The sequence below is a fragment of the Dipodomys spectabilis genome, unplaced genomic scaffold (genome assembly GCF_019054845.1).
Source record: "Dipodomys spectabilis isolate Male_0828 unplaced genomic scaffold, ASM1905484v1 ptg000002l, whole genome shotgun sequence".
In the NCBI taxonomy this organism is placed as follows: Eukaryota; Metazoa; Chordata; class Mammalia; order Rodentia; family Heteromyidae; genus Dipodomys; species Dipodomys spectabilis.
The window spans coordinates 46,413,001-46,438,243 of record NW_024870679.1 but is presented as its reverse complement, the minus strand read 5'-3'; the positions used below and the strand labels follow the sequence as shown (position 1 = coordinate 46,438,243).

The following is a 25,243-nucleotide window of genomic DNA, read 5'->3' as shown; positions in this document are numbered from 1 at the left end:
GCTAGAAGCCTATCATAGCCAGGCTTGGGGGCGGGCAGGACGGCGGTAGCGGCCGGGGGCGGCGGCAGCGGCAGTGGCAGCGGCTGGGGAGGCGGCGGCCTGGCCTGGCCTGGCCTGTCAGGGCGCGGGCGGCGGCGGTCCAGCACCATGTCCCTGCAGTACGGGGCAGAAGAGCCGCCCCTCGCCGGCAGTTACGGCGCGGCGGATTCGTTCCCTAAGGACTTCGGCTACGGCGTGGAAGAAGAGGAAGAGGAGGCGGCGGCGGCGGGCGGCGGCGTCGGGGCGGGGGCTGGCGGCGGCTGTGGCCCGGGGGGCGCGGAGAGCTCCAAGCCGAGGATACTGCTTATGGGGCTGAGGCGCAGCGGCAAGTCCTCCATCCAGAAGGTGAATGGAAAGGCGTGGGGTCCTCCGCCCGCCCCCTCCCCTCGCCTGGCGAGGGCTCAGGTGGCCGGGCGCGGGGGTGGGGGGACGGAGAGGGAGGGCGGCGGCCGAGCCGGCCTGGCGCTGGGCTCCAGCGCGGCACTTTCTCCTCTGCTGCTGCGAGTGCAGAGGCCGAGGCGCCGCCCGCGCGGGGACCCCGGAGTCGGCGGGGGCCGGGTAGAGTTCGGGAGGCGAAACTGACTGAGAGGGGTAGGTGTCCCGGGCCCCGCCCCACGTCGCCGCCCCTTGGCACCCAGTCCCTGACGCCTGGACGCGACGGTTCTCACGTGGAGAGAGCCTGGGAGACTCCCTGTCCTGCACTAAGGCTCCGGGGCACCTGAGTTCTTGTGCTGAAGTCTTGAAGACTTCGCTGAGACATTATTAGAGCGGGTGCTGTTCCTGTACATATCTGAGTACCTGTGATCAAAGTGTAGTTACAGTGACACTTGTCTGGTAGGTGTGTAGTTATAAAAACCTTAGGAGTCTTTCTGTTTGGTGACAGTCTCTCTCTGTGTAGCCCTGGCCACCCTTGAACTCAAGATCGTCCTGCTTCCTTCTTGGGAATGCTGGGATTATTACAGCTCTACACCATTACCCCAAGCCAAAGATATCTAAGAATGTTACACCTCAACATCAGACCATTTATTTTAACTTTGGGTTAAGAAGGAAAGGTGAGGGCATACTTTTTCTTTCTTGGTTCGGTCGTGGAGCCTGAACTCTGGGCCTGGGCGCTGTCCCTCAGCTCTTCAGCTCAAGGCTAGCGCTCTACCACTTGAGCCACAGCACCACTTCCGGCTTTTTTCTTTTTGCTTATGTGGTGCTGAGGAATCGAACCCAGGGCCTCATGCATGCAAGGCAAGCGCTCTACCACTGAGCCACCTTCCCAGCCCTGGCATACATTTTTTTTAATTAAAGGGGAAATAGAGGCAGAACTCTGTGTCTGTTTTTTCCGCCTGCCATCTCTGTTAGACACACTGCGAGCTTCTAACAATTTATATCCTAGATCCACTCTATTGGGAAGGCCTATCTTAAAAGTAAACCTCGCGATGTTTTTTTTTGTTTTTTCATAGAGAAACTCTCTTTCGAATTTTCTGCATTTCTGTGTTTTGTTTTTCATCTCCAGCAAGACTTGCCTGTGTTGATGTTTTCAGCAAACTGATTTTTATTCGACTTGTTACCGACAAAATTGTGCAAGTAACTTCAAGTAACTTTTTATCTTTATAAAAGATTAAAGTAATTGTGAGAGCCAAAGTATTACTTAGTATTGAGGTTTTTTTTTTTATTTTTTTTGAGCCTAGAGTTAGTAGGCTAACCTCTACCAGTGATACATCCCCAGTCATGAATTGACTTTACCCTTTCTTGTGTTATGGGAGCTGCCTATTCCCTACTTCCATAGGCCTTCCTCCTTTGGATATTTTCACTTTCTACTTAGACTGCGAACTTAGCCAGGCCAGGATCCAATGTTTCATTTTTTATTCCAGAACTAGTTAAAGTAGGCATTTGAGTAACTGGTCCTGTGCCTTGAACTCTGGGCCTCTGAGCCTCTTTCCCCTTCCTCAAAAAAAAAAAAAAAAGCTGGTCCTACAGCACTGAAGCCACACCTACTTCCAGCTTTTTGCTGGATAGAGATGTGTCTGCCCAAGCTAGCTTTGAACCTAGATCCTCTGATCTGAGTTTCCTGAGTAGCTAGGATTGAATGACTTTGGATGAACAAAACTTAAACTAAGCCTGGCGTTGGTGGCTTATGCCTGTAAGAAGGCTGAGACCTGAGGGTCAGGGTTTAAGCCAGCTCCGACTGGAGAAGTCCCTGACTCTTATCTCCAATTAACTAGTAGAAAACCAGAAGTGGAACTGTAGGTCTAATGATAGAGCTCTAGCCTTGACCAAAAGAGCTCAGAGATAGCACCTGGGCCCAGAGTTCAAGACTCACCCCCCCCCCCCCAAAAAAAAAAAAAAAGACCCAGTTTCTTAAACTTCCATGATCTCCTAAATGGATTTTGAAAACTTTAAATGCTTGTCAGAAAAACAAAACAAACAAAAACAAACACAAACTACAAAAACTTGAATCTTTTGTGTGTTGCATTCCTCTAATCCCAGCATTGGGGAGATTGATGTTGGTAAATCTTTTGAAGCCAATCTGACAGGCATAGTGAGACAATGTCAAAGTAAATCAAAACCAAAACAAACAATGTAGGTAAGTGACTACTAGTAGTACTACTAATGGTACCATTAAAATAGCAGAAAACTTTCAGCTTCAAAATAGATTGAAAATGGGAATTAATTTGCTATCTTTTGTCAGAAATAAGAATAGTAGAGTCAACATTCAATTTTTACCTTAATTTTCTTTCCTTCTTTTCTGCTACAGGTTTAAAATTTTCAGTGTTAATCCAGGGTAGCATTTTGAATGTACTTGTAACTCATGGTTAAATTCTGAGCTTGTGCAGTCGTAAAATTGTCATTCTTTTTTAACAGGTGGTGTTTCATAAGATGTCACCCAATGAGACTCTTTTTTTGGAAAGTACCAACAAGATTTATAAAGACGACATTTCCAATAGCTCCTTTGTGAATTTCCAGATTTGGGATTTTCCTGGGCAGATGGACTTTTTTGACCCAACCTTTGATTATGAAATGATCTTCAGGGGAACAGGAGCATTGATATATGTCATTGATGCACAGGTAGTTAGGAATAATGATGTCTATTCGTTCTTCTTTTGTCATATATTCATAACTTTTTACTTTGTTGCTAGGTTCCCTGATAGTAGAAGAGGTACAGCTGCAGAGTGTTTTTTGGGGAGCAGGCTTGTTATTGTGCAGTTTTAGAGTATCAGGTGGTTAGAAGTGATTGGTATCTTTGAGTCCTAGTTAATAAGTATTTTACTCTGGTTTCCTACTTTTATTGGTTAATAGTAGGTATTTCTGTACTTTATTATAATAGTGATATACTCACTGAAAAGAACTCTGGGCCTGGGCTCAGCTCAAGGCTAGCATTCTACCACTTGAGCCACAGCGCCACTTCCAGCTTTTTCTGCTTATGTGGTGCTGAGGAATCAAACCCAGGGCCTCTACCGCTGAGCCACCTTCCCAGCCCGAGTCAGTATATATCAGAATGAGTAATTTACTTAAATTGTTTGAATTGAATTTAGTTCAACAAGCACTTCTTAAGGCCTACCATGTGGCAATTAGTCAGATGAATCCCTGTTCTTAAAGAGCTTACTTTATGTAAGCTTAAATATTCCAGTTAGGAATGCTTTCCAAGTGTTAGGTGCTTTCATATACATAAGCCAATCTATACAATATTGTGAGGGTAGGTATTATAATTCCAGTTTTTCAGATGAGTGAGCTGAGATCAGAATTTAAGCAACTTGCCTAAAGCCATGTGCTTGATTAATGGCAGAGCTGGGATTACTTTAAAAATTCTATGTGGGAGAGATGTTTGTTTCCCTTTTCCTTAATATTACTATATTCAAATAACAGGCTTAGGTTTTGAATTTCTAAAGAAAATGCAGAGCTATTTATTATTATAGGTTGGTGTATTTGAGTATTTGAATATTATGATTAGGTTGATATATTTTCTGTAATTGGGGTGGTTTGAGGCATAACTCATTACTTGCTTTTTGTATGATTTCTTAAAAAATATTTTGTTCTGACTTACAGGATGACTACATGGAGGCTTTAACAAGACTTCACATAACTGTTTCTAAAGCCTACAAAGTTAACCCAGATATGAATTTTGAGGTTTTTATTCACAAAGTTGATGGTCTGTCTGATGATCACAAAATAGAAACACAGAGGGACATACATCAAAGGGCCAATGATGACCTTGCTGATGCTGGGCTAGAAAAACTCCACCTTAGGTAACAACATGTGTGCTTGATATGAGAGCCCTGAAAAAAAAAACCTGTGTGCTTGATATGTATTCCCATCTCTGTCATTACAGACACTGTAGCTTCCTATCACTGGTATTCCCTTTTCCAAGTATAGAAGATTTTGATCTCATCTCTCTGTTGAGTTCTAGTCTGTTTAGGGAGTCTGATATTACTGAGAAATTGCTTTTCCCTGTTTTTGCATTTTCCTGGTGATTGAAAGTCATGTGAAATCATTGGTGCTTTTGCAAATTGATCTCAAGAGACTGGAGTCAGGCTGTTTCCTCATGGCAGAAATCTGCTTCAGGACATTTCCTCTTCGTTTCATCATTTTTCTTTCCTTGCCAAATTCAAGAACTCTTGGTCACATTTGTTGTCAGAGTTAGACTTGGATCCAGATAGCATCTTTCTCAATAGGAAGAGCCTTTTAAAGGAAGTACGTTTTAAAGCATAGGTTCTAACGTATCTTAGGTTCTTTTCTTTGCAAGTACTGAGGCATGGCCAGTATCCCTTAGTTTTTTTTTTTTACTCAAAGCTGGTGTTCTGCCACTTGATCCACAGTTTCACTTCTAGCTTTTTGGTGATTAATTGGAGATAAGAGGCTCATGGACTTTCATGCTTGGGTTGGTTTTGAACTGTTATCTTCAGATCTCAACCTCTTCAGTGGCTAGGATTACAGGTATGGGCTATTGGCGCCCCGCATGTATCCTAGTTCTTACAATAGTACTTTTGTAAAATTCTGAACTTTGGGTTAAGTGAATTGATCCTATAAATTGAACACTTAGTTAGGATTGTGTATTTGCATTTTGAATGTATAAGAAGACTTATTTTGGTACTTTATCTTTTTTAGTGATGAAGGTAAAAATAACTTTTTTAAAAAGTGCCTGAGAAAATGTTCCTGTTTTGTGCTGGTCCTGGGGCTTTGACTCAGGGCCTGTACTCTATCTTAGCCACTAGTACTCTACCACTTGAGCTGTACCTCCACTTCCATCTTACTGGTATTTAATTAGAGATAGGAGTCTCACTGATTTTCGTGCTTCATCTGGCTTTGAACCACAATCCTCAGATCTCAGCCTCCTGAGTAGCTAGGTGGCATGAGCCACTAGCATCCAGCTGAAAATGTTGTCTTGATATTAACAGCCTAAAGGGGTAAAGCATAGGAGAGACAGGTGTAGTAATTTCCTCATCCTTGGGCCACTATAAAGACTTCCATTAGGCTTAAGCCAAATCTATTCCTACACCTACCTTGCCTTAGGCTTCAAAATCTTCCAAACTTCTAGCAAACTTTGTAGAAGAGTCTCACCTCTAGTTTACCTACATTTCTCCCACCCCCTCTTTTTTGGTGATACTAGGGCTTGAACTCATGGTCTAGTGCTTGCTAGGCAGGTTTTCTAGTATTTGAGCCATTCCTTCAGCCCTTAAAAATTAAAAACAGGTGAAATTATAGCTTCAGAAGTAAAATCCTTTTTTTTTTTTTTTTTGCCTGTCCTGGGGCTTAAACTCAGGGTTTGGGTGCTGTCCTTGAGCCTGTTTGTATTTAAGGCTTGAGCTCTACCTCTTGAGCCTCAGTGCCACTTCTGGCTTTTTTGAGTAGTTTATTGGAGATAAATCTCTAGGGATTCTGATGTGGGTGGCTGTAATCCTAGCTACTTAGGAAGCTTCGGATCTTAGGATCGAGGTTCAAAGCCAGCCTGGCAGGAAAGTCTGTGAGACTCTTATTTCCAACAAACTACCAGAAAACCAGAAGTGGCGCTGTGGTTCAAGTTGTAGAGCACTTGCCTTGAGCTAAAGGGTTGAGGGACAGTGTCCAGGCCGAGTTCAAGCCCCACAACCTACCAAAAAAAAAAAAAAAGTCTCCTGGGACTTTTCTGCCTCAGCTGGCTTTCAACTAGGATCCTCAGATCTCAGCCTCCTGAATAACTAGGATTGTAGGTGTGAGCCACCAGCACCCAGCTAGTTCAGGCTTTTTGATGGTTAATTAGAGATAAGATTCTCAGGTTTGTCTACTTGGGCTGGCTTTGGTCTTTGATTCTCAGGTCTCAGCCTCCAGAGTATTTAGGATAATAGGAGTGAGCCAATGATAGTCTGCTCCCTTATTTTTATTTTTGGCAGTCTACTGTTTTTTATGGAGGGTGGGGGTGTTAACCCTTGTTTATCTGTTCTATACTGCTCCTGGGGAATATGATTCCCCTAAATTATCTGTGCATCCTATTGGTATACATTACCCTTCTGCCTGTATCCAGTAGAGCTGTAGTAAGTAGAGCTTATTAGTTTCAGTAGAATTTTCAGTAAGCTTTCATTTTTAATTTTTATTTGCTAGGGACTAAACAGAACATTGTGCATACTAGGCAAGAGCTCTACTACTGAAATATGCTCTTAGCCTGCATCGAGCTTATATTTAAAATTGACCGGCCTAAGGATAAGGCTCTATTTGATTTCTGCTTTCTCAACTTATGAACATACTCTGGCTTTCAGGTTTTCCCTGTCTCCATTCACCTCCAACTCTTTCAAACCCTGGAAGATCCTCACTTTGCTAATCTCTGTGCCTAAAAGAAAGACTTAAATTCTTTTTTTTTGGTCAGTCTTGGGGCTTGAACTCTGGGCTTGAGCGCTGTCCCTGAACTCTTCAGTTCAAGGCGAGCGCTCTATGGCTTGAGCCACAGCGCCACTTCTGGTTTTCTAGTGGTTTATTGGATTTAAGAGTTTCATGGACTTTCCTGCCCAGGCTGACTTCGAAGTGCGATCCTCAGATCTCAGCCTCCTGAGTAGCTAGGATTACAGGTGTGAGCCACCGGCGCCCGGCGATTAAAATTCTTTTCCTTCCTGCTTATGAGATCATTTGTTATTACATGCCCAAGTGCTCTTTGTGTATGTGTGTGTGTGTGTCTGTGTGTGTGTATGTCTGTCTGTCTGTCTGTGTCGATTGTGGGGCTTGAACTCTGGGCCTGGGCACTGCCCCTCAGCTCCTCAGCTCAAGATCCAGCGCTCCACTACTTGAGCCATAGTGCCACTTCCGGTTTTCTGGTGGTTCATTGGAGAAAAGAGTCTCACAGACTTTCCTGCCTGGGCTGGCTTTGAACTGCAATTCTCAGATCGGCTCTAGTGCTCTTATAGCTAGAGTAAAGCCCCTTCTTTCATAGGATTAGGTTCTTAGGTTATTAGTTCCTTGTGTCTTTAAAGTAGCCACAGAGCGGTAAACACAGTCCTGTATTTCTGAGCTTGATAGAATCATGTGGTGATAGGTGTACTCTTGAGTGAAAAATCAGGCAGAATTGTCCACAGTACTTAAATTGTTAAAGGCCTCTCTCTTTCAACTTATGTTTCATATTTACAAGTATTACTTTTCTACTCATACATCCTTTTTCAGGCCTTTAAGCTCTTGTTTTCTGGACTCCTACATCCATTCTTCTTATGCTATGTATCTAAATCTAAATGCCAGTTGTATATTTTCGTTTATTCAGATGAAACCAGGGTGGAGTGGCAGTAGACTTATTTACTAAGCAAATACTTAGTGCCCAAGACTAACAAAAGTCTCTTTCCTCATAGAGCTTACAGTTGAATGAATAATAGCTCAAAGCTTTTACAAATTAATGCATGGTATAATTTTAATTACTTAGTGCTATGAAGATAAAATGATTAGTGCAAAAGATAGAAAGCAGGTTCAGGATTACTGTTTTAGGTAGATTGGTCAGGAGGTGGCATTATAGTAGAAATGTGAATTGTTATTTAGTGTAAATATTACAAATCTAGATTTCTCTTGGAGTCTGGTCTTGGTGTTTTGACTTAGTTATATACTTAAACCAAGTTTTATGGGTTAGATTGCAAAGACATAGTTCAAGTTTCTGCATCTGGAAATGCTTTCCAGTATGGGTTCCCTTAGTCGCTCTCTAGTAAATGCAGTAAAATGAGTGATCCTATAATAGGTCAGGTTGGAAAAATGGTCTTATCTTTAATAATGGGTATGGTAAACATCTTTTTAAATTACTGGGAGCAAATGTTAAGAAACATTAAATATTACATATTATGGTAGTTATTACTGTTTTTCTGGTAATTTCCAAATTAATCTTCCCATGTTGTGTTTTTACAGCTTTTATTTGACTAGTATCTATGACCACTCAATATTTGAAGCCTTCAGCAAGGTGGTGCAGAAGCTCATTCCACAACTGCCAACCTTGGAAAACCTATTAAATATCTTCATATCAGTAAGTGAGCTATTTAATTCAGTCTAATTGCCAATTTCATTTTTGTTAAATATATTTGTGTTTTCAGGTTTTCTCCAGAAATGGAGCTTGAAATACCCTTCTGTATTTTCCAATGAACTACTAAAATTTCCCCCATGCTTGCTTTTTTTTTTTTTTTTTTTTTTTGGGTCCGGTCATGGGGCTAGCGCTCTACCACTTGAGCCACAGCGCCACTTCTGGCTTTTTCTTTTTGCTTATGTGGTGCTGAGGAATCGAACCCAGGGCCTTGAGCATGCAAGGCAAGTGCTCTACCACTGAGCCACCTTCCCAGCCCCCCCCCCCCCCATGCTTTCTTAATTATAAACATCTTCATAAGGGTTTGGGAGCTGGAAATGTTGCCTTGTGGTAGAGCCCTTTCCTAGTATGCACAAGGCCCTGGACTCAATCCCCAGAACCACAAACACAAAACAAAATTCTTTGTTAGGTGTGATGGTTCACATCTGTTAATCACAGCGCTTAGGAGGTTAAGGCATATAAATTTGAGGCCAAACTGCTCTACATAGCAAATTGCAGATCAGTCTGGCCTGCAGAGTGAGACCCTGTTTCAAGAGAAAATGAAAAAACAAACAAAAAATCCCTTCATCTTCATAATATCTGTATCCTTTTTTTTTTTAAATTAAATTTAATTTTTTTTTGTGAACATACTGTACAGAGGGGTTACAATTACATGGGCAGGATAACGCGTACATTTCTTATCAAGCATTGCAGCCTCCTCCTTTGTTTACCCTTCACATCCCTTCCCTACCTCCCCTCTCCCCCCTATCTGTATCCTTAAGAAAGAGTAAAGACTGGAAAAAATTGGGTGTTGGGAATGTGACTCAATTTAATTTTAATCTTTGCTTCATTGGAGATGACATTTAGAAATACTTTCCTTTCCTTGATAATTATAATTTTACTATCATATTTTACTTTTTTTTTGGTGCTAGTCCTGGGGCTTAAAATCAGGGCCTAGGCACTGTCCCTGAGCTTCTTTTGCTCAAAGCTAGCATTCTACTGCTTCAGCCACAGCGCCACTTCTGGCTCTTTTTGTTTATGTGGTACTGAAGAATCGAACCCAGGGTTTCATGCATGTTAGGCAATCACTCTACCACTAAGCCACATTCCCAGCCCATATTTTATATTCTTCTTTTGAGCATTCATCTTAAGGAAAAAAAGACTAACATAAATAAATTGAACACTTATTTTCTAAACATTATTTTGAAAGGACTCAGTGAGTGATATTCCTCACTGTGACTCTTTCTAGCTTTTTGGCTGAGCTAGATGTTGGCATCAAACTAATTCTTTTATGTTTGGCTAATTGCTCATATAAAGGCTTTGATAGGTTACTCAAAATAGATTGATTATAATAGGGCAGGATTATTGACAATATAGAATAGTTCTGTTTGAGGAGGTTATTTTTTGTTGGGGATATGGCACTGCTAGGCAAGCTTTCTATCACAGAACTATATGGGCAGCTTGAGAAATTCTTTGTTATTCAAGTTTGTTGGTGTCTTAGAAAATAATTCATTTAAGAGAAAGAAGAAAAAGATGGAAGTAAATCAAAGGAGATAATTCCACTTTTATTTTTTAGAGAGAATTATCTTGCAGTCTGAGCATGGTGGTACATGGTTATAATCTTAGCACTTGGGAAGTTGAGGATCAAACTTTGAGGCTACTCTGGACTACGTAATGAGGCTTTGTTTAAAAACAGGTCTTATAAGCAATTATTATTTATTTTTTGGTATTGGTTGTGTAATTAAAAATAACAGGTGGGGTTGCATATATGCAGTAAAACAGCGTTTGCTTAGTATGTGAAAGGCCCTGGGTTTGATCCTTATCACCATAAAAAAAAAGTTGTAAGAAAAATGACCTTTAATGTATAATTAAAAGTGTTTTTCAATAATTCCTGTCTTTGATAAGTTACAAATTGTGATTCTTACAAGTAACTCATGGCTGGGCACTGGTTGCTCACGCCTGTAATCCTAGCTACTCAGGAGGCTGAGTTATGAGGATCTTGGTTTGAAGCCAGCCTGGGCAGAAGAGTCCCCGTGAGACTCTTATCTCCAATTAATTATTCAAAAAAACTGAAAGTTGGAGCTGGGAATGTGGCTTAGTGGTAGAGTACTTGCCTGGCATGCATGAAGCCCTGGGATCCATTCCTCAGTACAACATAAACAGAAAAAGCCAGAAGTTGCTCTGTGGCTCAAGTGGTAGAGTGCTAGCCTTGAGCAAAAGAAGCTCAGGGACTGTGTCTAGGCCCTGAATTCAAGCCCCAGAACTGGAAAACAAAACAAAACAAACCCAAAATGAAAAACAAAACAACAAAAAACCTGGAAGTAATGCTGTGGCTCAAGTGGTAGAGTGCTAGCCTTGAGCAAAAGAGCTAAGGGACAGCTCCCAGACCCTGAGGTCAATCCCCATGTCCAACAACAACAACAAAAGTTTCTGAAGGGTCTAGGAAGGTGGCTCAGTGGAAGAGCGCTTGCCTTGCATGCATAAGGCCCTGGGTTCAATTCCTCAGCACCACATAAGCAAAAAGAAAAAAGCCGGAAGTGGTGCTGTGGCTCAAGTGGTAGAGTGCTATTCTTGAGCTGAAGAGCTGAGGGACAGCTCTCAGGCCCAGAGTTCAGGCCCCATGACCGGGACTCCCCCCCCCAAAAAAAAAAAAAAAAAAAAGGATCTGAGGCTAGATACCAGTGGCTTACGCCTATAATTCTAGCAACTCAGAAGGCTGAGATCTGAGGATAGTGGTTTGAAGCTAGCCCAGGCAGGAAAGTCCATGATCCTCTCATCTCCAGTTAATCACCAAAAAAAAAAAAAAAAAAAAAGCTGTGGTTTAAATGGTAGAATGCTAGTCTTGAGCACAGAAACTCCTTGAGTAAAATCCCTAGTACTGGTGTGCACATGTATGTGCACCCATGCACATAAAAGTAACTGAATGCCCCTCCCCCCCAAAAAGTAACTGAACACTTCCCCAATTTTGTTTTTCCAAGAATTCAGGTATTGAAAAAGCCTTTCTCTTTGATGTTGTCAGCAAAATCTACATCGCAACCGACAGTTCTCCTGTGGATATGCAGTCTTATGAACTTTGCTGTGATATGATTGATGTTGTAATTGATGTGTCTTGTATATACGGGTAAGTTCTATACATATTTCTGTAAGATCTCAGACAAGTAGCAAAACACCAGTATTATTTGTTCAGAGGACTAATTTCAGAGCCCCCTGTACCGAATAAAGTACCGAATAAAGACTATCATTTTGACCACAGTGATTCAGCTTGGAGCATGATTTCTCTGTAAACATTGCTGGTTCTTAATTTCAGAGAGGATGGCATAGAGCACTTGGGAAGTGAATGGTGTTGGATTTATTTATCACTAAAAATTTTTCTTGCCTCAATTTGTAGAGTTTGTATTGTTATCTTCTCTTAGTGTAACTTAGGTAGATTGAAAAGCTAGATTAATTTATTTTAAGTGGTATGAATAAGAAAATAAGTGCTGGTTCCTCATTTAACCTCAGGCTTTGTAGAACAGGGATTCTAAATCTGTTTCAGAGTACAAAGAAACAAGGTAATCAGAATTTTATTTGTTAAAAGGACTTAGACAGGACATTTAACTCATACATCTGACTTTCCAGAATAAATCTCTAAAATGTGAGGTCTCCTGTACTCTGTATAGAAATTTAGAAAAGAGAGCAAATAAGTGATTTTGTAGAAAATAAAACTTTTGGGCTGGGTACCAGTGGCTCATATCTGTAGTCCTAGCTATTGAGGAGACTGAGATCTTGGTTCAAAACTAGCCTGGGCAGAAAGTCTATGAGACTCATATCTCCAATTAACCATCTGAAACTGGACATGGCACTGTGGCTCAAATGGTAGAGTGCTAGCCTTGAGCAAAAAAGGAGCTCAGGGATAGTGCCCAGGCTCAGAGTTCAAGCCTCCAGACTGGCAAAAAAAAAAACAAAAACAAACCCCAAATCCAAAAACCCAAAACAAAACATAAAATAGCTTTTGACTTGGCACTGTTGACTCACAACTGTAAGCCAATAAACTATGCCCTTGCCCGCAAAAAAAGCTGAATTGGAGTTGTGGCTAAGTGGTAGAGCACTAGTCTTGAGCTTAACAGCAACAGGACAGTACCCAGGCCCTGAGTCCAAGCCCTAGGACTGGTACAAAAAGTAAAAACCAAAACATAAAACAACTTTGGGAGAATTTACTGATAACATTCTTTGTACCTCTGATAATCCATATTCATCTAGTTAATGTCAGAACTCCCAAGGTGTTTTTTAGGCTCTCTTACTTTCTAATACCTGTGTCTTCTGTTCTGCTTCACCTCTGATCTTACCTGTTAGCTTGATCTCCATACTTAGCTTTTCCTGGCTGCCTCTGAAAAGGAGAATGCATTTGTCTTACCATTTCTGGACCTGTCTCATTTCAGTTTATTCCTTTTTTACTTTTATGATCACATGTTCTTTTATTTTTTTCCATAATGAAAATGAGACAAGACTGTTATATTACTCAGGAAAGTTTCATGTTCCCCATTTCTAAAAATATATGAGTAGAACATTTGCTTTTTCTTTAAAACAAATCAAGATTTCATAAACAACCTTTTTCATAATTTAAAAATCAAATTTGGCTGGGTGCCGGTGGCTCATGCCTGTAATCATAGCTACTCAGGAGGCTGAGATCTGAGGATCACCGTTCAAAGCCAGCCTGGGCAGGAAAGTCTGTGAGACTCTTATCTCCAATAAACCACTAGAAAACCGGAAGTGATGCTATGGATCAAGTGGTAGAGCACTTGCCTTGAGCTGAAGAGCACTGGGACAGTGCCCAAGCCCAGAGTTCAAGCCTCATAACTGACAAAAAAAAAAAATCAAATTATAAAATTATTTTTACTATAAGATTGATGATAAATTGCATATACTGTAGAGTTTTTTTTTTTTTTTAATTTTGGATCCGGTTGTGGGGCCTAACTCTGGGCCTGGGCACTGCCCCTCAGCTCTTTAGCTCAAGGTTAGTGCTCTACCACTTGAGCCACAGCACCACTTCCGGCTTTTTTCTTTTTGCTTATGTGGTGCTGAGGAATCGAACCCAGGGCCTCATGCATGCAAGGCAAGTGGTCTACCACTGAGCCACCTTCCCAGCCCATACTGTAGAGTTTTTAAAATGAGACCATTATTTCACTATTCCCAACATTATATATGCAGTGTGATAATGTTCTTGTAATTTACTTCTTACTTGATTATTGTTTTATGTTTTTTTGGAAGAGACTGTATATAACTTATTGTAGTTTTTAGCTTCTAAAATTCACTTTGTATTAAGATTCTATAATATATTTAGTAGACTATATTCTAGTTTTTATATTCATATTTTTTACTTGTAGCAATCTTCATATTTAAGATCTTTCATTTGTAGACTTGTCAGTACCGATTAATCTGAGGGAAGATTTGAAGCCAGCTATAGTCCATGTAAACAAGATAGCGTGAGTGAACACTGCATTCTTAGAGAGGAAGTGTCTGTTGTTGACACTGATGAGCTTTTTATCCTAGCTGTCTTGCTAGAAGCTCTTCAGTTTATTCAGTACTAAGTTCTTTCTCCTTTCATTTGCAGTCCAGAGTAGGCTGCTTCAAAGTCTGCTCCTTTTGACCAAACCTTTTCTACTTTTGCCTGGACATATTTTCAAATAAAATTCAGATAAATATACTTGCCTAAAAGCCTTCAAAACGACCAAAACAGCCAGGTGCCAGTGGCTCATGCCTGAAATTTAGCTACTCAGGAAACTGAAATCTGAGGATCAAGGTTCAGAGCCAATCCTGGCAAGAAGGTCTGTGAGACTCTTTAACTACATTAACTGCCAGAAGAAGTCATAGTGGAGTTCTGGTCCAAGTGGTAGAGCACTACCCTTGAGCAAAGATACTCAGGGACAGCACTCAGGTCCCCAGTTAAAGCCCTAGGACAGGCACAAGAAAACAAAATACTGAAACAGCTGGGTGCAGGTGGCTCATGCATGTAATCCTACTCAGGAAGCTGATATCTGAAGATTATGGTTCAAAGCCATCCTGGGCAGGAAAGTCTGTGAGAATGTTATCTCCAACTCTTAACTGCCAGAAAACTCTGGAAGTAGATCTTGGCTTTTGTGGTAGAATGCTAGCCTTGTATGAAAAAAAAAAACTCAGAGATTGTGCCCAGGCCCTGAATTCAAGCCCCAAGACCAGCACAAAAAAATAGAAACAAAAGACCCTCCCAAAATATTTTGGAGCAATAGAGCAAGCCTTAAAAAACAGTAACTAGCATATTTAAAATTTTAACTTCATTAATCACTAAAATAAAATTAATCTTCAGACTTTGAATAGAATATTCTTTTAAAAAACATTGTGTGTGTGTGTGTGTGTGTGTGTGTGTGTGTGTGTGTCTGTGTGTGTCTGTGTGTGTCTTTGTGTCTGTGTCTGCATGTGCTTGCCCAGTATGCTTGGAGTCAAGTCAGATCCATGGTAGGCAAGTAAGTGTGATTCAGGATCATGTGCTGGCTCAGTATTAGAAGCGTTGCAGCTTCTTGCAGCTGCTTCCTCTGGATAGATGTAGCTTAGGGACTTTTTGCCAGGCATGTTTGTTGTTGGCCTGTTTCAGAGTTAGTACCTGTTCACATTTTCCATGTGGCACAGAAAAGGATCTACTTGACATCTAACTCTTAAGCTAAGAACATGTAACACAACTTCCTCTTCTCTAGTCAGGAGGAAGTAGTTTTCTTTCATATTGTTAAAACAGATGAAACTTAACTTTCCTTCCTTACTTTGCCTGGCCGAATCAACTTTATAAAAGGTATTAGAAACTGTCGGATTGAGTTAAATAAATTTGAGTTCTGACTTTGCCAGGTCATTTTACCTTTAATGAGCTTCTGTTATTGCAGGCTTAAAATGAGCACAGTCCTCTTATTGTCTTAATTTAGTTTACTTTGAATTTTTCCAGAAAGGAAATAGGGTAAATAGGACTGTAGCAGTAATTCTGTTCTCCAGTTTATTTATTTATTTATTTATTTATTTTGGTCGGCCGTGGGGCTTGAACTCTGGGCCTGGGCGCTGTCCCTCAGCTCTTCAGCTCAAGGCGAGCACTCTACCACTTGAGCTACAGCTCCACTTCCGGTTTTCTGGTGGTTTATTGGAGATCGGAGTCTCACGGTCTCTCCTGCCCGGGCTGGCTTTGAGCCGCGATCCTTAGATCTCAGCCTCCTGAGTAGCTAGGATTACAGGCGTGAGCCACCAGCGCCTGGCTTTCCAGTTTATTGTAAATAACAATAAGATAACTTATGAAAAGTAAACTGGAGGGCTGGGAAGGTGGCTTAGTGGTAGAGTGCTTAGCTTGCATGCCTGAGGCCCTGGGTTCGATTCCTCATCACCACATAAGCAAAAAGAAAAAAAGAAAGCTGAAAGCAGTCAGACCCATGACTGGATCCCCCCCCCCCCAAAAAAAAAAAGAAAAGAAAAGTAAACTGGATAGATAGCATGCTTAGCAAATCTAATGTCCAGAGTTCAAATCTCAGTATTGCCTTCCTCTGCACCCAAAAAAAAGTAAACTTAAGTTTCAGTATAGTTTTAAATCAGCCCCTTTTCAGTAAAATTCAAAATCAGCCCCTTTTCAGTAAAATTCAGCTTATGAAAAATAGAGACAAGTAAAAACAGAAAAAGAACAGGCATTGTTCTACTACCAAAGACAACTGCTGGTAACATTTCTTTTTAGTATATTTCCTTTTTTGTAAAAAGCAACCCTCTCTTTCCCCTTTCCCCTTTTAGGCAGTGTCTTGCTATGTATCTTAGACCTGGCTTTGAACTCTCCATCATGCTACCTCAGCCTCCTTTATCCTGGGATTATAGGTGTATATTGCTAACTTCCTCCCTGTACGCATAAACTTTTTTAAAAAATGTGGTGGCAAATGTATCTTTTAAAAAGGCAATTTTGATAACTCTTTCTGTTGGAAACTAGATAACCAATAGACTTTTGCTGAGCAGATACAGAAGAAAGGACACTGAGAATCTACTTAAAAGTTGTTGGGCCAGGTGCTGATGGCTCGCACCTGTAATCCTAGCTACTCAAGAGGCGAAAATTTGAGGATTGTGATTTGAAGCCAGCCTCTGCAGAATAACCCCATGAGATTCTTATCTCCAGTTAACCATTCAAAAACCAGAAGTGGATCTGTAGCTCAAGTGGTAGAGCACTATCCTTGAGCACAAAGAGGCTCTGAGTTAAAGCCCCACAACTGACCAAAACAAAATAAAGTGGTTGGTTTCAGTGTAATTCCTGTAGGTCTCTAGGTAGGAGTGTTCTTGTATAATCTAAGAATTTTCTTGTTTTTGTGAAGAAGAAAATTCTGAGAAAAGACATGATTGGCTTGGCATGTAAAGTATGTTTTGAAGTAGCTTGTTGAGATGGTGGCAGGTCCCATGGGGGCTCTGTTGTCTGAGGGAAGAGAAAAGGTAGCTCAGCTGAGCCTGCACACCATGATCTGAGCAGGTACTAGTAGCCCCATCTGGCATGGTGTTGGAAATGTCCTTTTTTGGTTAAGATCTACATGTATTTTTACTGTTTTCTCCAAATGTTTCATTTTAGTAAGTAATGGATATGTATAGAACTTTCTGTTTAGAACAAAAATTATTGATTCTAAGATTCTGCTTGGGAATCCTATATTGAAATGGCAACTCTGTTGTGATATATATAAGCCAGTACCATTTTTTCTCATAGACATTTGGGAATCTGGGTGGACAAACTTGTAACTGCAAATTAAATGTGACAAAATAACAAGTTGGGCAATGTTAATGAGTGGTACTTTCTTTTTAAAATAGGCTAAAGGAAGATGGAAGTGGAAGTGCTTATGACAAGGAATCCATGGCAATTATCAAGCTGAATAATACAACTGTCCTTTATTTAAAGGAAGTGACTAAATTTTTGGCACTGGTCTGCATTCTTAGGGAAGAGAGCTTTGAACGAAAAGGTAATGGCATTTTCAAAAACTGTTTTCATGTGTTTGTCACTGTTTTTCAGGTCCTTGAAAACAATAGGAAGTAATATTGCAAGGTTGCAATATTGAACACATAAATACATGGCTTTATTTATTTGTTTATTTTGTACCAGTATTAGGGCATAAAGTCAGGACCTCAAGCTCTGGCTTAGCTTTTTCTCCTTGTGGCTGGTATTCTTTCACTTGAACCACTCCACTTTCTTTCTTTTTTTTTTTTTTTTGGTCCAGTCGTGGGGCCTGAATTCTGGACCTGGGTGCTGTCCCTCAGTTCTTCAGCTCAAGACTAGTGCTCTACCACTTGAGCCACAGCACCACTTCTGGCTTTTTTCTTTTTGCTTATATGGTGCTGAGGAATTGAACCCAGGGCCTCAGGCATGCAAGACAAGTGCTCTACCACTGAGCCACCTTCCCAGCCCCTCCACTTTTTTTCTTTTCTTGTTAAATAGAGTCTGCTCTGGTTGGCTTCAACTCATGATCCTCAGATCTCAACCTTCTGAGTGTAACTGATTATAGTTGTATACTGTTGACAAATGGTTATCTTTAAAAATAAATGAGCTCATAGGGATTTTTGTTTGTGTGCTGGTGCTGGGTCTTGAACTTTATACTTTCGCTTAGCTTTTTCTGGTAATGTTTTGTGCTCTACTACTTGAGCCATGCCTCCACTTCTAGCTTTTTACTGATTAATTGGAGTTGAGTCTTTTTATTTTTTCTGTCCAGGTTGGCTTCAGACCACAATCCTCAGGTCTCAGGTCCCTGAGTAGCTAGGATTACAGGCATGAGCCACTGTTGTCTGGTTCAGTTCATACTTTTGTCCCTTCCAGACTGAAGTCCAGACTGTCCTTCCTTTGATATTTTAAGTCAAGTTATTTATATATTGTTATTATAAAGGTGATAAAGGTGATATACAGAGGGGTTATGGTTACATAAATCAGGTAAAGAGTACATTTCTTTACTGACAAAGTCACCTCTCTTTCTCTCCCAGTTTTTCCCTCTCATCCCACCATCTCACCCACAAAAGTTTTTATTTTAGACCTTTTCTTTCTTCAAAATTCTTTTTTTTTTTTTTTTTGCTAGTCCTGGAGCTTGAACTCTGGGCCTAGGCTCTGTCTCTGAGCTTCTTGTGCTCAAGGCTAGCATTCAACCACTTGAGCGACAGTGCTACTTCTGGCTTTTACAGAGTAGTTTATTGGAGATGAGAGTCTCACGTACTTTTTTGCCTGGGCTGGCTTTGAACTGGGATCCTCAGATCTCAGCCTCCTGAGTAGCTAAGATTACGTAGGCGTAGCCACCAGTGCCCAGCTCCCTGAGTTCTTTTTGCTCAAGGCTATAGTGCTCCTTAGTGCCTTAGTTTTCTGGTGGCTAATTGGAGATAAGAGTCCCAGGATTTTATGCTGGTCTGACTTTTAACCTCAATGCTCAAAGACCAGCCTCCTGAGTAGGTAGGATTACAGGGGTGAACACTAATGCCTGACTTTTCAAATCTTTTTATTAGCTGTTGATTGACTATAGTTTGTTTCTAGCTAAACCAATCTACTGAAGCTATTCCTTGAAAGGTGGTGCCTTTCATGCTTCATTCACTCAGTCTTCTGACAATTGTGGCCCTGTAAGTCCTTCCTTTTTCAAAACTTTCTTCTCTCTGTTTCCTTAAAACTGATTTGTCTGGATCATTTTGTGTTTGGATTTCTGTCTGTCTCTCCTTTTTCTCTAGCTGCTTTATTTTTCTCCTAGTTCTATGTTCTTCAGAGTTATCTTCCCAGATGTTATTTTATCTTTTCTTTTGGCCAGTCTTAGGGCTTGGACTGAGGGCCCCGGCACTGTCCCTCGGCTTGTTTGCTCAAGGCTAGCACTATACCCTATACCACTTAAGCCACAGCGCCACTTCTGGCTTTTTCTGTTTATATGGTACTGAGGAATTGAACCCAGGGCCTCATGTGTGCTAGGCAAGCACTCTACCACTAAGCCACCTTCCCAGTCCCCCAATTGTTACTTTTTCTGAAGTCAGTTTTTCTAGTCCATGGTTTGGGTTAATCTGTTTGTGACTAAAAAATTTACATCTACAGCTCTCCCTTGAGCTCATGTTCCATTCCTGTATTTGGAGCTATTAGTAAGACATCTTCATTTAAATATTTGGTGTGGTGATCACTGTGGCAAACGTGGACAGATGTTTTATGACGTTTCATGATTTGGCCATCTGACTTCTGTCACAAGTTAAGCCATTTTTCTTGTGTCCTTTTTTCTTCCTTTCCTCCCTCTTTTTACCTCTCTCTCTCCCTCTTTCTTTCCCTCCCTTCTTCCCTTCCTCCCTCTTTTCCTTTTCCTTCCCTCTCTCCCTCTCTCTTCCTCTCCCTCTCTCCTTCTCTCCCTCTCCCCCTCTCTTATCCCCTGCTCTCCCTTCCCTTCTCCTCCCCCCTCCCCTTCTTTCCTTTCTTGTGTGCCAGTTCTGGGCCTTGAACCTCAGGACCTGGATACTGTCCTTTAGCTTTTTCTTTTCTTTTCTTTTTTTTGTCAGTTGTGGGGCCTGAACTCTGGCCTGGGTGCTGTCCCTCAGCTCTTCAGCTCAAGGCTAGCACTCCACCACTTGAGCCACAGCGCCACTCCTGGCTTTTTCTGCTTATGTGGTGCTGAGGAATAGAACCTAGGGCCTCATGCATGCAAGGCAAGCACTCTACCACTGAGCCACCTTCCCAGCCCTCCCTTAGCTTTTTCATTCAATGCTAGTGCTCTACTACTTGAGCCATACCTTCACTTCTGGCTTTTTGGTGGTGAATTGGAGATTTGGTGATTGGAGCCCAGGTTGGCTTTGAATTGCTATCCTCAGATTTCTATTTCCTCAGTAGCTAGGATTATATGCATGAGCTATCAGAGCCTAACTCCTGTTATTTCCTGCCTTCCTGCCTTCCTTTTCTGTCTGTCCAGGGCTTGAACTGTGGGCCCTGGGCACCCTCCCTCAGCTCTTCAGCTCAAGGCCAGTGCTCTACCACTTGAGCCACAGCGCCACTTCCAGTTTTCCCAGTTTTCTGGTGGTTAATTGGAGATAAGAGTCTGATGGACTTTCCTGCCAGAGCTGGCTTTGAATTGAGATCCTAAATCCCCAGATCTCAGCCTCCTGAGTAGCTAGGATTATAGGTGTGAGCCATCGGTGCCCAGCTTCCCTGTGGTTTTCTTGGAATTTTTCTTCCTGTTCTGCATAATTAAAGTCTTGCTGGTATACTCAAAAGTTTAGTCATACCATGTATTTTCATATTTTACTTTTTCTGAATGTGAATTGAATGATTTGAATATTTGGTGCCAGTTCAGAGTTAGGATCTGTGAAGCTGTGAAGCTTTTATTGACAACTTTGCCCTGTAGTTGTTTCTCTCTTCATTGGACGTTTTTCACATTTGTGATTAATTGACACCAGATTGTTTTGATTTGTTTCTTATGTGTTGGCCTTATGCTGCAGCTAGCACATCCTTGAAGGCTAGATCATATCTGCTGGTTCTGACACATTGTACCCTCTGTCATACTGTTCAATGTTTAATGACGTTCATCAAATTGAATGTAAATTATTGGAAGATCACACTGTGTTTAGACCACACAATGTATTTTTATATTTTACTTTTTCTGAATATGAATTTTGTGATTTGAAAGTTTGATGACAAGGCTGTTAATTTGGTCAAGGTGACAGTCAGATTGCGCATTGTGGTGCACACAGAAGGATGCTGTGATGGTAGATATACATGACAACCTAGCTCTTAGTTGGAGTGTAAGTTTTTTTTTTTTTGTCGGTTGTGGGACTTGAATTCAGGGCCTGGCCTGCCGTCCCTGAGCCCATTTGTGTTCAATACTAGTGTTCTACCACTTAAGCCAAACACTGCTTCTGGTTTTTGAGTGGTTAATTGGTGAGAGTCTCATATGGACTTTTCTGATTTGGCTGACTTCAAACCATGATCCTCAGATCTCAGCCTCCTAGCTAGGATTATAGGTGTTAGCCACTGGCACCTGGCAAAGTATTTATATTTTTGTTTGTTTTTTTTTGTCAGTCACAGGGCTTGAACTCAGGTCCTGGGTGCTGTCTCTGAGATTTTTTTGCTCAAGGCTAGCACTGTACCACTTTGAGCCACAGCTCTACTTAGGGAGTTTAAGAATTTCTAACATTTTATTAACCTTGGCTGCAAATCCAAGTAATGGAGGCTTAAATAAAATGGAAGTTTATGTCTCTTTCACCTTTAAAGAAGCTTGGAGGTTGACAGTCTAGTGCAGCTAGGCAACTTCTCTTCCTGTCTTGCCCTTCTTAGCATAATGAAATGTCACCCTGTTCCAGAAAGGAGCTCCAGCCATATTACCGCTATTCTAGACTTTAAGAAAGAAGAATAGAGGTGGAAAAAGGAATAAATGCATCCTTTTCCCCATAAAGAGAGTTCACAGATGACCTATAAAATTTCTACTTACTGCAGTGGCCATAATTGGCCATTTGGCTGTACTTAATTACAAACTGCAAGGAAGGCTGGGAATTGCATTTTAGCTTGGCACCAGTATGTTCATTCAAAATTAGGGTTCTGCTTCTAAGAGAAGAAAGGAGATATGGTTAGAGTTGGTAGGCAGCTAGCTATTTTTGTCCCAAATTAACACTTGTCCATCAAAAAACTTACATGGAGCCGTGCGCTGGTGGCTCACACCTGTAATCCTAGCTACTCAGGAGGCTGAGATCTGAGGATCATGGTTGAAAGCCAGCCTGGGCAGGAAAGTCTGTGAGACTTTTTTTTTGGGTCTGGTCGTGGGGCCTGAACTCCGGGCCTGGGCGCTGTCCCTCAGCTCTTCAGCTCAAGGCTAGCGCTCTACCACTTGAGCCACAGCGCCACTTCTGGCTTTTTCTTTTTGCTTATGTGGTGCTGAGGAATCAAACCCAGGGCCTCATGCATGCGAGGCAAGCGCTTTACCACTGAGCCACCTTCCCAGCCCATGTGAGACTCTTGTCTCCAGTAAACCACCAGAAAACTGGAAGTGGTGCTGTGGCTGAAGTGGTAGAGTGCTTGCCTTGAGCTGACGAGCTGAGGGACAGCACCCAGGCCCAGAGTTCAAGCCCTCGGACCAACAACAACAAAAACAAAACAAAAAAACCTTACACAGAACTGGTAAACTGCCCTTCCTGAAGAGGCATTGCAGGCCACTTAGAACTCTTGACAGTCTCTGCCGCTTACCACTACTCAGCAGTTTTACTAGGTTGACTGCTTGTTTTCTTCAGTCCTTTAATGGCTGCCCGAAGAGTGGTAAAAGGGAGTTTATAATTCAAAAAGTATTTTTCCTTGACTCTGGGGTTTATTGTAAACTTAGTATACTTACCTTTTTAGTAGCTCTGTTAGATTAATTGTCCTCCATGTATACCCTGAGGCCCTAAAGAAACCAGTTTTAGGGACTGGGAAGGTGGCTCAGTGGTAGAGCGCTTGCCTTGCATGCATGAGGCCCTGGGTTTGATTCCTCGACACCACATAAGCAGAAAAAGCTGGAAGCGGCGCTGTGGCTCAAGTGGTAGATCGCTAGTCTTGAGCTGAAGCGCTCAGGCCCGGAGTTCAGGCCCCACAACCGACAAAAAAAAAAAACCCAAAAAACAAAAAAACAGTTTTAATAATTTTCTATGTGCTTTATAATTTTCCCAGTGTATAGAATTCCTCAGGTGTGAGTGTATGTCTTTTCTGTCACTGAATATTTATTTCCTGGTGGATATGTTCACAGTCTACATTCAACAGGGGTGATTCTTTTTTTTTTTTTCTTCCTCTTGCAGGTCTGATAGATTACAACTTCCACTGCTTCCGAAAAGCTATTCATGAGGTTTTTGAAGTGGGTGTGACTTCTCACAGGAGCTGTGTTCACCAGAGCAGTGTCCCCAGCCTGAAAGCATTGGCACACAATGGCACACCACGGAATGCCATCTAGTCTGAATCTCAGCAGCTGAGGCTTGGTGCCAGCTTACTCCTCACTCCAGGTTCAGATGCCACATGCTACAGGACATGGGAGCTGCTGCTTGTGGGAGCCTAATGCCTGTCTCACTATAGACGAGGCATAGAGTGTCTTATTTGGATGAAAACCTTTTTTCAGTCGGCAGTGTACAACTGAAGCTACTATTCCTTCCTTCCTTCCTTCCTTCCTTCCTTCCTTCCTTCCTTCCTTCCTTCCTTCCTTCCTTCCTTCCTTCCTTCCTTCCTGTCCTTCCTTCATCCTTTTAAAAAATTTTTTAATTTTTTATTCTTTGAGGCCTCAGAACTCAAATAGGTCTTTCTTTTTTTGGTCCTACTTCAAGTAATTGGATATTTTGGACCTGGAGATAACACCAGTTACCTATCCTTTTCAGGGAATACTGCTGTCAATTCCAGCTGAAAATAATAGAAAAAAACCCTGAATTTTATGTGCTTCCCTTAAGTTTTTCATTTAATTAGTTCCTAAAAACCCTGCTTTGCTTACCTTCTAACACTGCCTCTCAGATCTCAGTATATGTAAGACCTTTTAAATTCATTCACTTGCTCACTCAGAAGATGCGTCATCTGAAGCAAAGGACATTCCTGTATTTGTGAGGAAGGAATGAGAGGAGATTTCTGTGCCGCATCGGGTGGAGAGCAAGGCTCAGCACTGGCTGCATTGGTTCTCCTGGAAGTGTTGAGAAAAAACTTTGAAACAAGAAAATTTTTGCACCTGTGTTTTGGGTACCAGATGTGTGGGTTCTCCTGCACTTGATAAGTGACCATTCACAATGTAAACAAAGGGAATTTAAGACAAAGTAGTTTTCCCACAGTCCTCTTATAGGGGAGAAACTCATGTCCCTGAAATATTCAGCCCATTTTCTTTTAACCTTGATAGCAACTTCTGCATCCCTTCATTGTGAGCTATCTAGATTATTTTAAGAACTGCTGTTTGTTGACCAGGAATGGCCCTATGGCACTGGTGGACTGTCACTGGGGTTGGAGAGAGTGTGGTGCCACAACTTGTGTTGTTTTACACTTTGTCTCCAGTATTTTGACACCACGTGTCAACAACTGGTACTTCGTTTGCCTAGAGTTTGAATTCAATAACTGTTCCTTTTTGTTGATGGTTGATACCCCCTCCATTGATTTAAACTTAAACACATTATTTTTATTCCACCTGCTCAGTCATGTATATTCCAAAGCCACTGGACCACTTGAGTACATAAGTGCCACTGTTGAATGAGATCTATATATTCAGGTCTGTAACCTAACAGTGTGACTTGGAGTGCTTCCTGCAAATGACTCTGACTGTTGAGTATTTACATGGACCATAGTGATATCCAGAAGAAAAATGCTTTTATATTTATAGATTATTTCATTGAACTATATATAAATTGGGTATCAATAAATGTATTTACTCCAAAATCAGTTTTCATCCTTGCCTAAGGTACGGGAGGGTGACATGATAGAATATTGGGTTGTCTCACTTTCGTTTTCCATTTCCTGTTCTTTTGCTACCTTGTGTGGTTAACAATCTTTCTGTTTCAGGACTTTAAGGTTCTGAGAATTCCATGGTCTTTTTTTTTTTTTGTCAGTCATGGGGCTTGAACTCTGGGCCTGGGCGCTGTCCCTCAGCTCTTCAGCTCAAGGCTAGTGCTCTACCACTAGAGCCACAGTCCACTTCTGGTTTTCTGAGTGATTTATTGGAGATAAGAGTCTCATGGACTTTTCCTGCCCTGGCTGGCTTTGAACCTTGATCCTCATATCTCAGCCTCTTGAGTAGCAAGGATTATAGGCGT

The 25,243-nt window shown here is 41.5% G+C and overlaps 1 protein-coding gene across 1 annotated transcript; it reads left to right on the top strand.

The window, feature by feature from the left end:
• Positions 1 to 40: 40 nt before the first annotated feature.
• Positions 41 to 24,869, top strand: Rragc (Ras related GTP binding C). The gene is made up of 7 exons (XM_042681221.1): positions 41 to 384; positions 2,893 to 3,096; positions 4,075 to 4,274; positions 8,371 to 8,485; positions 11,497 to 11,639; positions 17,333 to 17,481; positions 23,270 to 24,869. Exons 1-7 carry the CDS (start codon positions 148 to 150, stop codon positions 23,419 to 23,421), a joined length of 1,200 nt encoding a protein of 399 aa, XP_042537155.1. The 5' UTR covers positions 41 to 147; the 3' UTR covers positions 23,422 to 24,869.
• Positions 24,870 to 25,243: the final 374 nt, after the last annotated feature.

Coding starts and splice junctions, on each gene's coding strand:
- Rragc (XM_042681221.1), top strand. CDS start 148: ATGTCCCTGCAGTACGGGGCAGAAGAGCCGCCCCTCGCCGGCAGTTAC. Junction 385..2,892: donor GCAAGTCCTCCATCCAGAAG/GTGAATGGAAAG, acceptor CTTTTTTAACAG/GTGGTGTTTCATAAGATGTC. Junction 4,275..8,370: donor CTAGAAAAACTCCACCTTAG/GTAACAACATGT, acceptor GTGTTTTTACAG/CTTTTATTTGACTAGTATCT.